This window comes from Schistocerca americana, chromosome 1 (assembly GCF_021461395.2).
Source record: "Schistocerca americana isolate TAMUIC-IGC-003095 chromosome 1, iqSchAmer2.1, whole genome shotgun sequence".
Classification (NCBI taxonomy): Eukaryota; Metazoa; Arthropoda; class Insecta; order Orthoptera; family Acrididae; genus Schistocerca; species Schistocerca americana.
Window position 1 is genome coordinate 754,993,942 of NC_060119.1, and position 12,874 is coordinate 755,006,815.

At 39.9% G+C, this 12,874-nt stretch overlaps 1 protein-coding gene across 4 annotated transcripts in view; it reads right to left on the minus strand.

The window, feature by feature from the left end:
- Positions 1-12,874, minus strand: part of LOC124611375 (ATP-binding cassette sub-family C member 5-like) — a 515,589-nt gene that overhangs the window by 381,771 nt on the left and 120,944 nt on the right. For all 4 annotated transcript variants that reach the window (XM_047140243.1, XM_047140240.1, XM_047140242.1 and 1 more), the window contains exon 9: positions 7,730-7,903. In XM_047140243.1, coding sequence (XP_046996199.1) covers positions 7,730-7,903 — 174 coding nt within the window. The remainder of the gene's footprint in view (positions 1-7,729; positions 7,904-12,874) is intronic.

A 12,874-nucleotide genomic window follows, 5' to 3' on the forward strand; every position in this document is an offset into this window, starting at 1 on the left:
AGGCCTTTGGATAGGACAGAGGTTTCGGATTGGGAGAGAGGTTTGGAGGAAAGGTTAACTACTTCCAGCAGAGAGTACGAGTGTAGGACAGTAAATCTTTGACGAGGGCTGTTTGGTTGAATCTGGGAGCGGGGCTGAAGGTGAGGCCTTTGGATAGGACAGAGGTTTCGGATTGGGAGAGAGGTTTGGAGGAAAGGTTAACTACTTCCAGCAGAGAGTACGAGTGTAGGACAGTAAATCTTACAAAAACCAATCTATAAGGCTGACGAGTGGTTACATGCCATATATCACAAAGTAAGAGCACCTGTATGTGTCCCACAGTTAATTCCAAAAACATTCAGTGTAAGATGGCCACTATCAAAGCAGTTACTCAGCTTGATATTGCCTGACAGACTTGTTGGATGTCCTCCTAAGGGATATTATGCCAAATTCTGTTCAACTGGTGCGTTACATCGTCAAAATCCTGAGATTGTTGGGGGCCCTACTCATAATACTCCAAACATTCTCAACTGGGGAGAGATCTGACAACCTTCCTGTCCAAGGTAGAGTTTGGCAAGCATGAAGACAAGCAGCAGAAACTTTCACTGTGGGTGGGCAGGCATTATCTTGCTGAAATGTAAGACAAGGACAGCTCGCCACAAACAGCAACAAAAAAGGGTGTAGAATATCATCAGTATTCCACTGTGCTGCAAGGGTGTTGTGAATGACAGCCAAATGACCACTGCTATGAAAAGAAACGACACCCCAGACAATCACTCCTGGTTGTTGGGCCGCATAGCTTGCAACAGTCAGTCTGGTATACAACCACTGTCCAGTGCATCTCTAAAAACATCTTCACTGGTCATCAGCACTCAGTTTGAAGCCGGACTTATCACTGACAATAATTCCACTCCAGTCAACAGGTTTGCAGGCTCTGGAGATGCCACAGAAAGCAATGGGATACCAATCTGACTATTGCCCACCATACAGCCTGACAGCCAGAAGTGATGATTGGTGGTGCCATTTCTTTTCATAATAGGACCCGTTTGGTTGTCATCTTCTGCACCCTTACAGTACAGTGGTACATCGACAGTATTCTATGCCTGTTTTGTTGTTCTTCATGGCAATCCATCCTGGTCTTACATTTGAGCAAGATAATGCCCACCAGCACAAAGTGAGAGTTTCTACTGTGCTTGTCTTCATGCTTGCCAAATCCTACCTTGGCCAGTAATTTAGCTAGATTTCTCCCCAATTGAGAATGTTTGGAGCATTATGGGTACGGCCCTTCAACCATTCTGGGATTTTGATGATCTAACACGCCATTTGTACAGAACGTGGCATGACATCCCTCAGGAGGACATCCAACAACTCTATCAATCAATGTCATGCCAAGTAACTGCTTGTGTAAGGGCCAGTGGTGAACCAATACATTAATGACTTCTTCAATTTTGAAGTTCCTCCTCTTGAATAAAATATCCAATTTTTCTGGAATTGTAATCCTTTTTTGTCTGTATATGTACATCACATCTACCAATTGCCATTCTTTTTGGATAACTCCTTTGTGGTTCATCACTTTTTTTGTCTTGGCATCCATATAATAAAAAGAGTGGTTTGCTTGTGTGTGCCACTATAACTCTGCAATCTACACCCACAGCCCCATGAAGGTTATATAGTGTGGAAGCCCTCCAAGCCCCTTCTATGATGCAGGTTTCGGTTTGGAACTGCGGGGGGTTGGTTTCAAAGACATGGGTGTCAAAAGAGGCATGGACTTCTTATGGGAAGTCAGTGAAGCAGCTGAGAACTAAGCACCAAAATGGCCGAGACTGGCCAGAATGTGCATTTTAAATGTTTGAGAGCATTGGAGAGTGTTCCAGAATGTTACAGAATTTTTTGAAAGGTTTGAGAATGTTATGGAATGCTACAGGAGGTTAAAAAATGATCTAGAAGGTTCCAGAATTTTCCTTTTATAAATATTTATAAATGTTGTGGAATGTTCTCAGATTTTTTTTGTTCTTTGGGGCCCACAGTGTAAAATGTGTCTTTTAATGACATGATTATTTATGAATAATAGTGAGCTACACTACTATGTAAGTTGTTTTTGTTTTATTTCATTCAAAATGAGCCCATTTTTGATGGTCTTAATATAATGGGGTTGTAACTATGATCTGAAAATTTATAAAACGTCATTAGGTGTTTTACCTTACAAGTAACATCGTTGCTGTCATGTCCTATCTGTTTTGGAATTATTACTTTCTCCCAGGTGTACAGTGGAGCTGTGTATCAGATGTTACTTGTTTTCCATGTATAATTACGAAACCATTATATTAAGACCATCGCTTATCTATGTATGTACAGAGCACCTGACGGTGGCAATTTGCTGAAATGGGCTCATTGAGAATGAGCTAAAACATAAACAACTTACATAGCAATGTAGCACACTATTATTCATAAATAAGTTCTCAGATGTTTTAGTATGTTCTTGATGTTCTATAAAGAAATGAATAAACAAGTGACAGAGTACTTCATTTCAAATTAGGCTATTGTGAAATACTTAAATGGATATAGGAGTACTTAAAGAGTATTTTTTTACTTAAAGAATATTTTTGATCCTTCAAGACTATCTTTGAGTATGAAATAATTTTTACGATTTTTGCAAGTGTCCATTATTACAATCTTCTTGAATGTCCTCGAGTGATCTAGAATGTTCTCAGAAAACAAAGATCAAGTGATGTGGTTCTTTTTCAGCTAGTTACATATAAATTATATGCGGAAACACGAACTATGGCGATGTTATTACCAGATGCATCCAAAAATAATGAACATGCTGATTTTCTTTTCTTAGCTGCTGGAGGATAAATACATGTAGAAAACCATCAGAGAATGAAAAATGTGTATGGGGCACCATGTCAATTGAAAACCACCATTGCAGAATGCTATTCCACTTTCCACATTAGTCACGATTAAACACAAGATGAACCCACATCACAAATGTTGTAACACAGAAGTTACACCAATTCAAGCTGGAGACTCACAAGCACCCACCCTACAGGTTTGATCTCTCCCCATGCAATCATAACACCTTTGGTCCCTTAAAAAAGGCCTTGAATGAATAATTGATTCATGTTGGATGACAATGTGCAGCAGGCAGTTACAGACTTCTTCACACAGCAGGACATTGTGTTTTACCAAATGGGTATCTTTAGCCTTGTGCATCAGTGTGATGATTTCCTCAGTGCTCACGGCAGTTTTGCCTGACTGGCATCCTGATTCTCCACTGTATGCCCATCAAATGGAAATTTTTTGATCACTCCTTTTTTTGTCCCTTAGATCCACAGTGAGGAGATTCTTGAGGATCCACCTCTCATCCTGGGGTCTGAGTGACCTGCACTTTCTTTTTAACCTACCCCAACCCAAACATCTCTCTTTCCCAAGGAAAAAACTAATATCTCTGACAGCTAGGATAGTGTGTGTACTTTTATGTGTTTCTACTAGCAATAGTTAAAATGTTGTCTCCTGAAAGTGAGAACAGGCCAACAGTCTTGTCTCACAATTTTTTTAATTTTTTCAAGTGAAGAAGAAACCAGACTTCATTATAAGAGTTGAAGGTCATGAAAGGAAAGCAATATTTGAGAATGGAGTTAGACAGTGTTGTAACTTATGCCTGTTTTTATTCAGTCTATACGGGAGAAAACTGGAAAAGTAATTAAAGGTCAGGCAGGAGAAATTTAAAAAATGACATTTCCTGGTGACATTGGGATACTGACAGAGGTGACAAAGGACTTGGAAGAGCAGCTGAACAGAATGGACAGTGTCCTCAGAAGATATTATAAGATGAACATTAACAAAAGCAAAACAAGGGTAATGGAACATAGTCGAATTAAATCAGGCAATGCTGAGGGAATTAGATTAGGAAATGAGGCATTAAAATTAGTAGATCACATTTGCTATCTTGGCAGCAAAATAACTGAGGATGCAGAAGCAGAGGCTGGTAACAGCAAGAAATGCATTTCTAAAAAAGAGGAATTTGTTAACATCTAATATAATTTTATGTAATAGGAAGTCTTTTGTTAAGGTATTTGTCTGGAGTCTATAGAAGAAAAAAAATTAGCCAAGAAGACAGTAGAAGGTTTTGAAATGTGGTGGTATAGAAGGATGCTGAAGATTTTATGGGTATATTGAATGAATAATGAGGAGGTACTGAATAGATCAGAGTAAAATAGGAATTTGTGGCACAACTTGACTAAAAGAAGGGACTGGTGGCAAGAAGAGAAAAATTTTTCATCAGATGAATACAGGGTTATAAATACAAAATGAAACAGGGTATTGCAGGAGAAAGTCTACTAATAAATAAGGCAACAGGAATGAACAGTGTAGTGAATGCATTCTGGAAGCCAAGACAGATATAAAGCCAAGACCTATCACAGTAGTACAAGTCCATACATGAGCTAGCTCTGCAGGTACTAAAGAGATTGAAAAATTTTATGATGACTTAAAATAAATTATTCAGATCTTTAAGGGAGGTGAAAGTTTAAGTGTGATGGGAGATTGGAAGCCAATTGTAGGAAAAGTAAGGAAAGGAAAACTGGTAGGAGAGCATGGATTGCTGGAAAGGAATGAATGGGGAAATCGTGTGACAGTATTTTGCAGAAATCACAATTTAATAACTGCTAACACGTGGTTTACGAATCATGAAGGGAGGTTGTATATACGGAAGAGATCCGGAGACACCAAAAGATTTCAAATGGATTATGTAATGGTCTCACAGAGATCTTGCAACCAGATTTTAAGCTGCAGAACATTTCTGTGGGTAGATGAATCTCCTGGCCATAATTTATTGTTAATGAACTGTAGACTAAGCCTGAAAAAATTACAGATAGATAGCATATTAAGGACATGGTATCTGGATATATAGTGAGTGGCAGATACACCCCTGGAAATTGAAATAAGAACACCGTGAATTCATTGTCCCAGGAAGGGGAAACTTTATTGACACATTCCTGGGGTCAGATACATCACATGATCACACTGACAGAACCACAGGCACATAGACACAGGCAACAGAGCATGCACAATGTCGGCACTAGTACAGTGTATATCCACCTTTCGCAGCAATGCAGGCTGCTATTCTCCCATGGAGACGATCGTAGAGATGCTGGATGTAGTCCTGTGGAATGGCTTGCCATGCCATTTCCACCTGGTGCAACAGATGGACCAGCGTTCGTGCTGGACGTGCAGACCGCGTGAGACGACGCTTCATCCAGTCCCAAACATGCTCAATGGGGGACAGATCCGGAGATCTTGCTGGCCAGGGTAGTTGACTTACACCTTCTAGAGCACGTTGGGTGGCACGGGATACATGCGGACGTGCATTGTCCTGTTGGAACAGCAAGTTCCCTTGCCGGTCTAGGAATGGTAGAACGATGGGTTCGATGACGGTTTGGATGTACCGTGCACTATTCAGTGTCCCCTCGACGATCACCAGTGGTGTACGGCCAGTGTAGGAGATCGCTCCCCACACCATGATGCCGGGTGTTGGCCCTGTGTGCCTCGGTCGTATGCAGTCCTGATTGTGGCGCTCACCTGTACGGCGCCAAACACGCATACGACCATCATTGGCACCAAGGCAGAAGCGACTCTCATCGCTGAAGACGACACGTCTCCATTCGTCCCTCCATTCATGCCTGTCGCGACACCACTGGAGGCGGGCTGCACGATGTTGGGGCGTGAGCGGAAGACGGCCTAACGGTGTGCGGGACCGTAGCCCAGCTTCATGGAGACGGTTGCGAATGGTCCTCGCCGATACCCCAGGAGCAACAGTGTCCCTAATTTGCTGGGAAGTGGTGGTGCGGTCCCCTACGGCACTGCATAGGATCCTACGGTCTTGGCGTGCATCCGTGCGTCGCTGCGGTCCGGTCCCAGGTCGATGGGCACGTGCACCTTCCGCCGACCACTGGCGACAACATCGATGTACTGCGGAGACCTCACGCCCCACGTGTTGAGCAATTCGGCGGTACGTCCACCCGGCCTCCCGCATGCCCACTATACGCCCTCGCTCAAAGTCCGTCAACTGCACATACGGTTCACGTCCACGCTGTCGCGGCATGCTACCAGTGTTAAAGACTGCGATGGAGCTCCGTATGCCACGGCAAACTGGCTGACACTGACGGCGGCGGTGCACAAATGCTGCGCAGCTAGCGCCATTCCACGGCCAACACCGCGGTTCCTGGTGTGTCCGCTGTGCCGTGTGTGTGATCATTGCTTGTACAGCCCTCTCGCAGTGTCCGGAGCAAGTATGGTGGGTCTGACACACCGGTGTCAATGTGTTCTTTTTTCCATTTCCAGGAGTGTATATAAGCTGTGAGTGCAGTGTTCATAGACCTAAGTAAGTTCATTACTGATAAGTGCTTAGCACCTTCACAAATAGAATGCAATATACATATTGTAGTAACAATTTTACAAATGTAAATGCAATTACAAAAAAAAAACAGACATTCAGTGAAAGGGCTGAAAATTTAAATGATTGTGAGGAAAAAGGGGTACAATAAAAGGAGTCAGAATACATCTCAAATGAGAGAGCATCTAGAAGGACACTGATGTGTCTCCTGGTAAACTGCAGGAACACAATCGGGAACGAAACAAAATTTTGTACATTAATTGGAGGAACTGAGGCTGTTATTGTGGTAGCTGTAGATTCCTGGCTGGCAGCGGATATGGGGACAGGGAACTTTTTTCCAAAGGATACCATGTATACAGATGGCACAGAGGGACCAGAAGGGGCGGGGGGGGGGGGGGGTGGTATTTATTTTAGTGCATTAAGTATATGAATGCAAACAGAATTTCAGCAATAATGACAACAACATCCTAGGTGCATGGTTCAGCACTTGCAGAGGGGAAGAGTCAGGTGTAATAGCCATATAGAGAATGCGAAATGGGAAATGAAATGGCATTATTGTTGAGAAATTGTTGGATTGCGGGAACATCTCTAAACTGAAGAGCAGGTAACTTGGAGGATACCTAACATGCCAGGAGTGCATTTGTAAGGAAAATTAGACCCACAGAGCTCTGGAAGCATCTGAATTGTGGGGTGGAGGAAAATTGTAAAAACTGAGTGGGCAGGTAAAGTACTAGAGAATACACAGAGGAAAAGGTGATCCACTGATCAAAGTTGTGCTATGGTAATTAGAAGTAGTCAAAGACTAGAGCATGTAAAACATACAATCAAGAGTATTGGCTAGTACAGTAGGTATGCGAAGGTGAAATGATTGATACCAGCTACAAAGGAACACAGCCTCATACTTTACTGTTGTATCTCCTTCAATCTTGGTTCCTGAGCAGCCATCATGTCTGTCCTTTATACTGTTCTGTAAACCATTATTTCTTCCTTACTTTTTATTGGACTCAAAAAGCTACTGAATTATAACCTTGGGAGGTGTATATCAATTTACTGTCAATGGGCAAATAGAACTTTTTCTTCCATACATATTTTTCTTTTTTTCCTCAAGTATCTGTTTATATATGATTTAGATTGTACGTCTCATGACCATTTACATAGGATTATTATTGTAATAATCTGACACATCATACACCCTAGCAGTACACTCATGTCAAGGAACCATGGAACTTAAAAATAAATAAATAAATAAACTTTTACAATTTTTATTTATGGTTAATAGTTATGTATAATTATTGTACTGATTAAAAACCTGTAATCTTGAGGCTACGCAGTAAAACAATAAAATTCATAGCTCACCTGAAGTGGATAAAACAACAAGAATGATGTCATACCAAGGACTGCCCACGGACCCAACAGCCACAATATGTAACTCACGCCACAAATTATTACAATTGGCCCTCCAATTATCATTGGTACAAACAAAGCCATATCCATTATCTTCTGTCCATCGTTGGAAAATATATTTATGAGCTAAAGGATGGCAAAACAAATAATTAAAGATATGTAACTTTTCATTGAAATATAATACAAAATTGCACTCAACTTTAGTCGCATTGAAATATACTGGTTTTCACAAATCATAGTAATACACAAAAAATAATAACTCGAAACATTGTTTGTTAAATGTATTGAAATTTGAGCAAAGTATAAACCTGAAAAGCTGGCATAAAACAATATATGCTCCATGTTAGAATACCAGTGAAACACACACAATGATATAGAGGAAGCAGCATCAATACAGACTCTAATTACCACCTCAAGCAGGAATACAATACATGCAGTTATAGGTAATGTGGTTACTGAGAGAGTTGGTGAGCTCCTCAGGAAGTGACTTTCAACCTCCTTGCAAAGTTTCTCTCAGCACAGCAAGGGTCTTAAGGAAAGGCTCGTGAGTTTCATAAATATGCTTTATGGGATTCGGGTCGGGACATCAAGTTGGATGAATGACATACCCCAAATTTAAGCTATGGAATGTTGTTGTCTCTGAAATGATCCCAGGGTGACAGAGCATTGTGGTTTAATAGGATGCATTATCACTTATTGCATTAGCATGAGGATGCATATTATCATCACGGATGTCACTTGTATAGGCTTACACAGTCACTGTTCACACAAAAAGAAAGGGATGTCTCTATGTCCATCTAAAGATATACTCATATACCACAGGCATTGGCATGGCCCTTCAGGGAAATGTAATGCTCAATAATGTGTTCACCATAACAAAATATGTCTGCTACAACTTTTTATCTTAAACCAAATTTCACCTACCAACACTATGATCCTCGATTGATTTGGAGTGCAGTGTATTGGATAATCATTGATACACACTCAGGAAAAGGTTTTTGCTGTTGTGGTCTTCAGTCCTGAGACTGGTTTGATGCAGCTCTCCATGCTACTCTGTCCTGTGCAAGTTTTTTCATCTCCCAGTACCTACTGCAACCTACATCCTTCTGAATCTGCTTAGTGTATTCATCTCTTGGTCTCCCTCTACGATTTTTACCCTCCACGCTGCCCTCCAATACTAAATTGGTGATCCCTTGATGCCTCAGAACATGTCCTACCAACCGATCCCTTCTTCTGGTCAAGTTGTGCCACAAACTTCTCTTCTCCCCAATCCTATTCAATACTTCCTCATTAGTTATGTGATCTACCCATCTAATCTTCAGCATTCTTCTGTAGCACCACATTTCGAAAGCTTCTATTCTCTTCTTGTCCAAACTATTTATCGTCCATGTTTCACTTCCATACATGGCTACACTTTCAGAAACGACTTCCTGACACTTAAATCTATACTCGATGTTAACAAATTTCTCTTCTTCAGAAACGCTTTCCTTGCCATTGCCAGTTTACATTTTATATCCTCTCTACTTCGACCATCATCAGTTATTTTGCTCCCCAAATAGCAAAACTCCTTTACTACTTTAAGTGTCTCATTTCCTAATCTAATTCCTTCAGCATCACCTGACTTAATTAGACTACAGTCCATTATCCTTGTTTTGCTTTTGTTGATGTTCATCTTATATCCTCCTTTCAAGACAATGTCCATTCCATTCAACTGCTCTTCCAAGTCCTTTGCTGTCTCTGACAGAAAAAGGTGTGCCAGAAAAAAAAAAAGGGTACATGGCTGTCCAAAGCGACACCACTGAAAAGTGTGCCTACTTGGTTGTTGCCTGACCCAAAGAGACTTAGCCACAACCTAGGGTTTGTTTCCAGAATTAACCTTTCAGTCTGCAATAGAGTGTTTGCGGTTTTGAAACTTCCTGGAAGATTGAAACAGTGTGCCAGACCAGTACCTGAGCTTGGAAATTTAAGGTTTCTGGCCTAACACACAGTTTTCATCAGCTAGAAAGTGTATGCCCTACTGCAGAGTGAAAGATTCATTTTAGAAATAATGTCTGGGATGTCACTAAGCCATTTTATTTGAGCTATCATTTCTTCAAGGAATGCTAGTCCAGTAAGAAATGTTTCAGTGAAATCTTGAAATTGAGTGAGAAGTTCTGGCAGAATTGCAGCTGCTTGAGCATTCCCTGAATTGGCAAGAGCATTGCCTGTGAAAGACAAAGTTCCATGTTAGAGTCCGTTACCACCACACAACATTAATAAGTGAAGAAGTTTCAAAACAGTGGACACTGCTCTTCAAAGTCAATTATTTATCTGTCCAGTTTCTGCAAAGAAAGTCTTTTTTCATAAAAAATATTTAATCAAACATATAACTTGAAACGTTATTACACATAAACTCTGAACATTTCCTGGCAAGTTAAAATATGCAAAAGTGAAGCCTCTATATAAGTTAGATAACAGAAATATCAAAAAATATAAACCAGGAAAATGTCTAGTTTTGATGTTGCAAAGGTTACTTATACTTACAGTGAGAATTCACATACACTGGGCACTAAATTACAGAATTGCAGACTAGCAGTATATGCTGTGTTTTGTAGAAAGCATTTGACAGCACAAAACATAATATCAGTTTCAATAACTTAGTATATCATGGTGCCACAGAAAATTCTGTAAAACTGTCCATGTGATGTCAAAAAAAAAAAAAAAAAAAAAAAAAAAAAAAAAAAAAAAAAAAAAAAAAAAAAAAAAAAAAATCAATAGGAAAGAGCAATCAGCATGTAGCATTCAACAAGGTTCCGCCTTAGAATTCTTACACTTTCTTCTTTATATTAACATACTTTTGTTAGCAACATTATCAGACACTAAAGTCCTCCCCCCCCCCCCCCCTCTCCCCAGTGTGATACAACAACTGCAATAAACAACAACTCAAGTACAGTATTAAACAGAGAAGTTAATGAAATTTTCTTGAACATTCATAACTAGTTTCTAGTTGCATTATCACCGTGTGCTGGAACCTGTAGCATTTTGTCCATTTCTGTGACTCTTCATTATGGTCTTCCAATTCCTCATCAGATTACAATCACTTTGTTCACTATGAAATGCTTTTTTTTTTAATTTTTACAACAAGTGTGATATGTTACAAAAATTAAGTTACAGACTTTTGCAACATAGGAGAATCAACAGTTTGACTCACTGTACAGAAAAAAGGATAAAACTGCTGATTTTAATGATTGTGACAAAAGGTAGAGTGTGACAAACCATCCACTTGAAAATGAGTGTCATCAAAATAACTATTGTTGGACAACGTACCCACAGTAGACATTTATAACATGCGTGCTTGTTGAACTGATACTGTGATTCGACATTAGAATAATTAGAAAGAATTGCTCTACAATTGAATCATGTTTTCTGTTACATAATGTCAGTGGTCAGGCCAGAAAACACTGCCTACTAATGAACTGCCTACTCAACACATACACAACTAAACATACACCAGCCACTCATGACTGTATATCTACAGATATACTCTGCAAAACACTGGGAAGTGCATGGGAGAATGTGCTTACATTGTACTACATGTTAAAAGTTTCTGTTGAAATCATGTACAGAGGATGGGAAGAATGACTGCTTAAACGCCTCTGTGTGCACTGTAATCGGCCTAGCCTCGGCTGTGCTGTCTCCATTGGAGGGTCGAAGTATATTTTTGTGTCTCGATGTGAGAGTTGAAGTATATTCTTGTAGATTCTTCCCTTAATACTCATTTTTGCAACTTTGTCAATAGGCTTTAGCAGGGTAACTGGTGTCCATCTTCAAGCGTCTGTCAATTCAGGTTTTCAGAATTTCCCTGACACTTTCCTGTGAGTGAAACAAACCTGTGACCATTCGTGCTGCCTGTCTTTTAATATATTCAGTACCCCTGTCAGTTCTATTGAGCATGTGTCCTACACACATGAACAATATCCTACTATGAAATGCCAAAGTGTTTAGTAAGCAGTCTTCTTTGTTGACTGATTGCATTTCCACAGTACAATCTAAGGAGTACATTCACTTGGGTTTAAAAGCTCTCATGAAAGATATAGACTATATCAGTATTGTATGGATGAAGAATGCCAGTTAGAGTTCATAACCCATTTGCCAATAATATGCAAGAATTGTGTGACCTGTGCATGAATATTTGGCACCATCTACGATTGGTGTTGTAGCAACAATTAGTAGGCACCTCATTAGAAGAACTGGTACTGTTACCATGTCAAAGATGGACTATTGCACTTTCATTTGGGTTGACATAATGCTCCAGCAGGACAGAACAGCAAAATGTTTATAAAATGCTAGTTGAAGTTATCAGTTTTGTAAATTCAAAGAAATGAGGAATGGAAAACTTGTGCCCCTTGACAGATTGGAGTCTACCACCCACTGATTTAAGTTTAAAAATATTGATATAGGAGGAAGCACAAATTGCACACAGTTATAATTCCACAGTATCACTTCTTAGTCCATGAATGAAGCAAGCTACACAAGACATAGGTAATTTCAATATTATTATAGGTCAGCTACACCTAAAGAGCAAAAGAAGACTATAAATTTTACTTATTATTTAAAAGAACAAAGTGCCTTCACACAACACAGCCTGAGCGTTACAGAACACCTAGGTGCACATTTAGGAACTATTCCTATAGGATCATTCACAATAATTCTGTAGGAAGAAAATGCTGGCTTAACCATTTTTACTTTGATAATGTGTAAGAAAATGTGCATCACATTTTCTCTTTATGATGCTTGATTCGCTCACTAATAATTTCCACATGAATGAGAACTCAAAATCAGTGCATCCTTGTCAACTGACTTATGACACTATCACTTTAAATAAGTAACTTTGTTTTGTACATATCAGTGATAGAAACTGATCTTTATTGGCACAGAAGTCCCAAAAGTGGTGCACATCATTTGGTATATGAATCAGTTCATTTCACAAGCAGCTGTCTGATGAAGAAGGTCTTAGACTTAATGGGACTGGAGTATGTACCTGCAGAAGAATGCAAAGCGCAAATTTTGTGAAGCTGTTCAGAAGGATACAAACCATATGGCAAGGAAACTGGATGA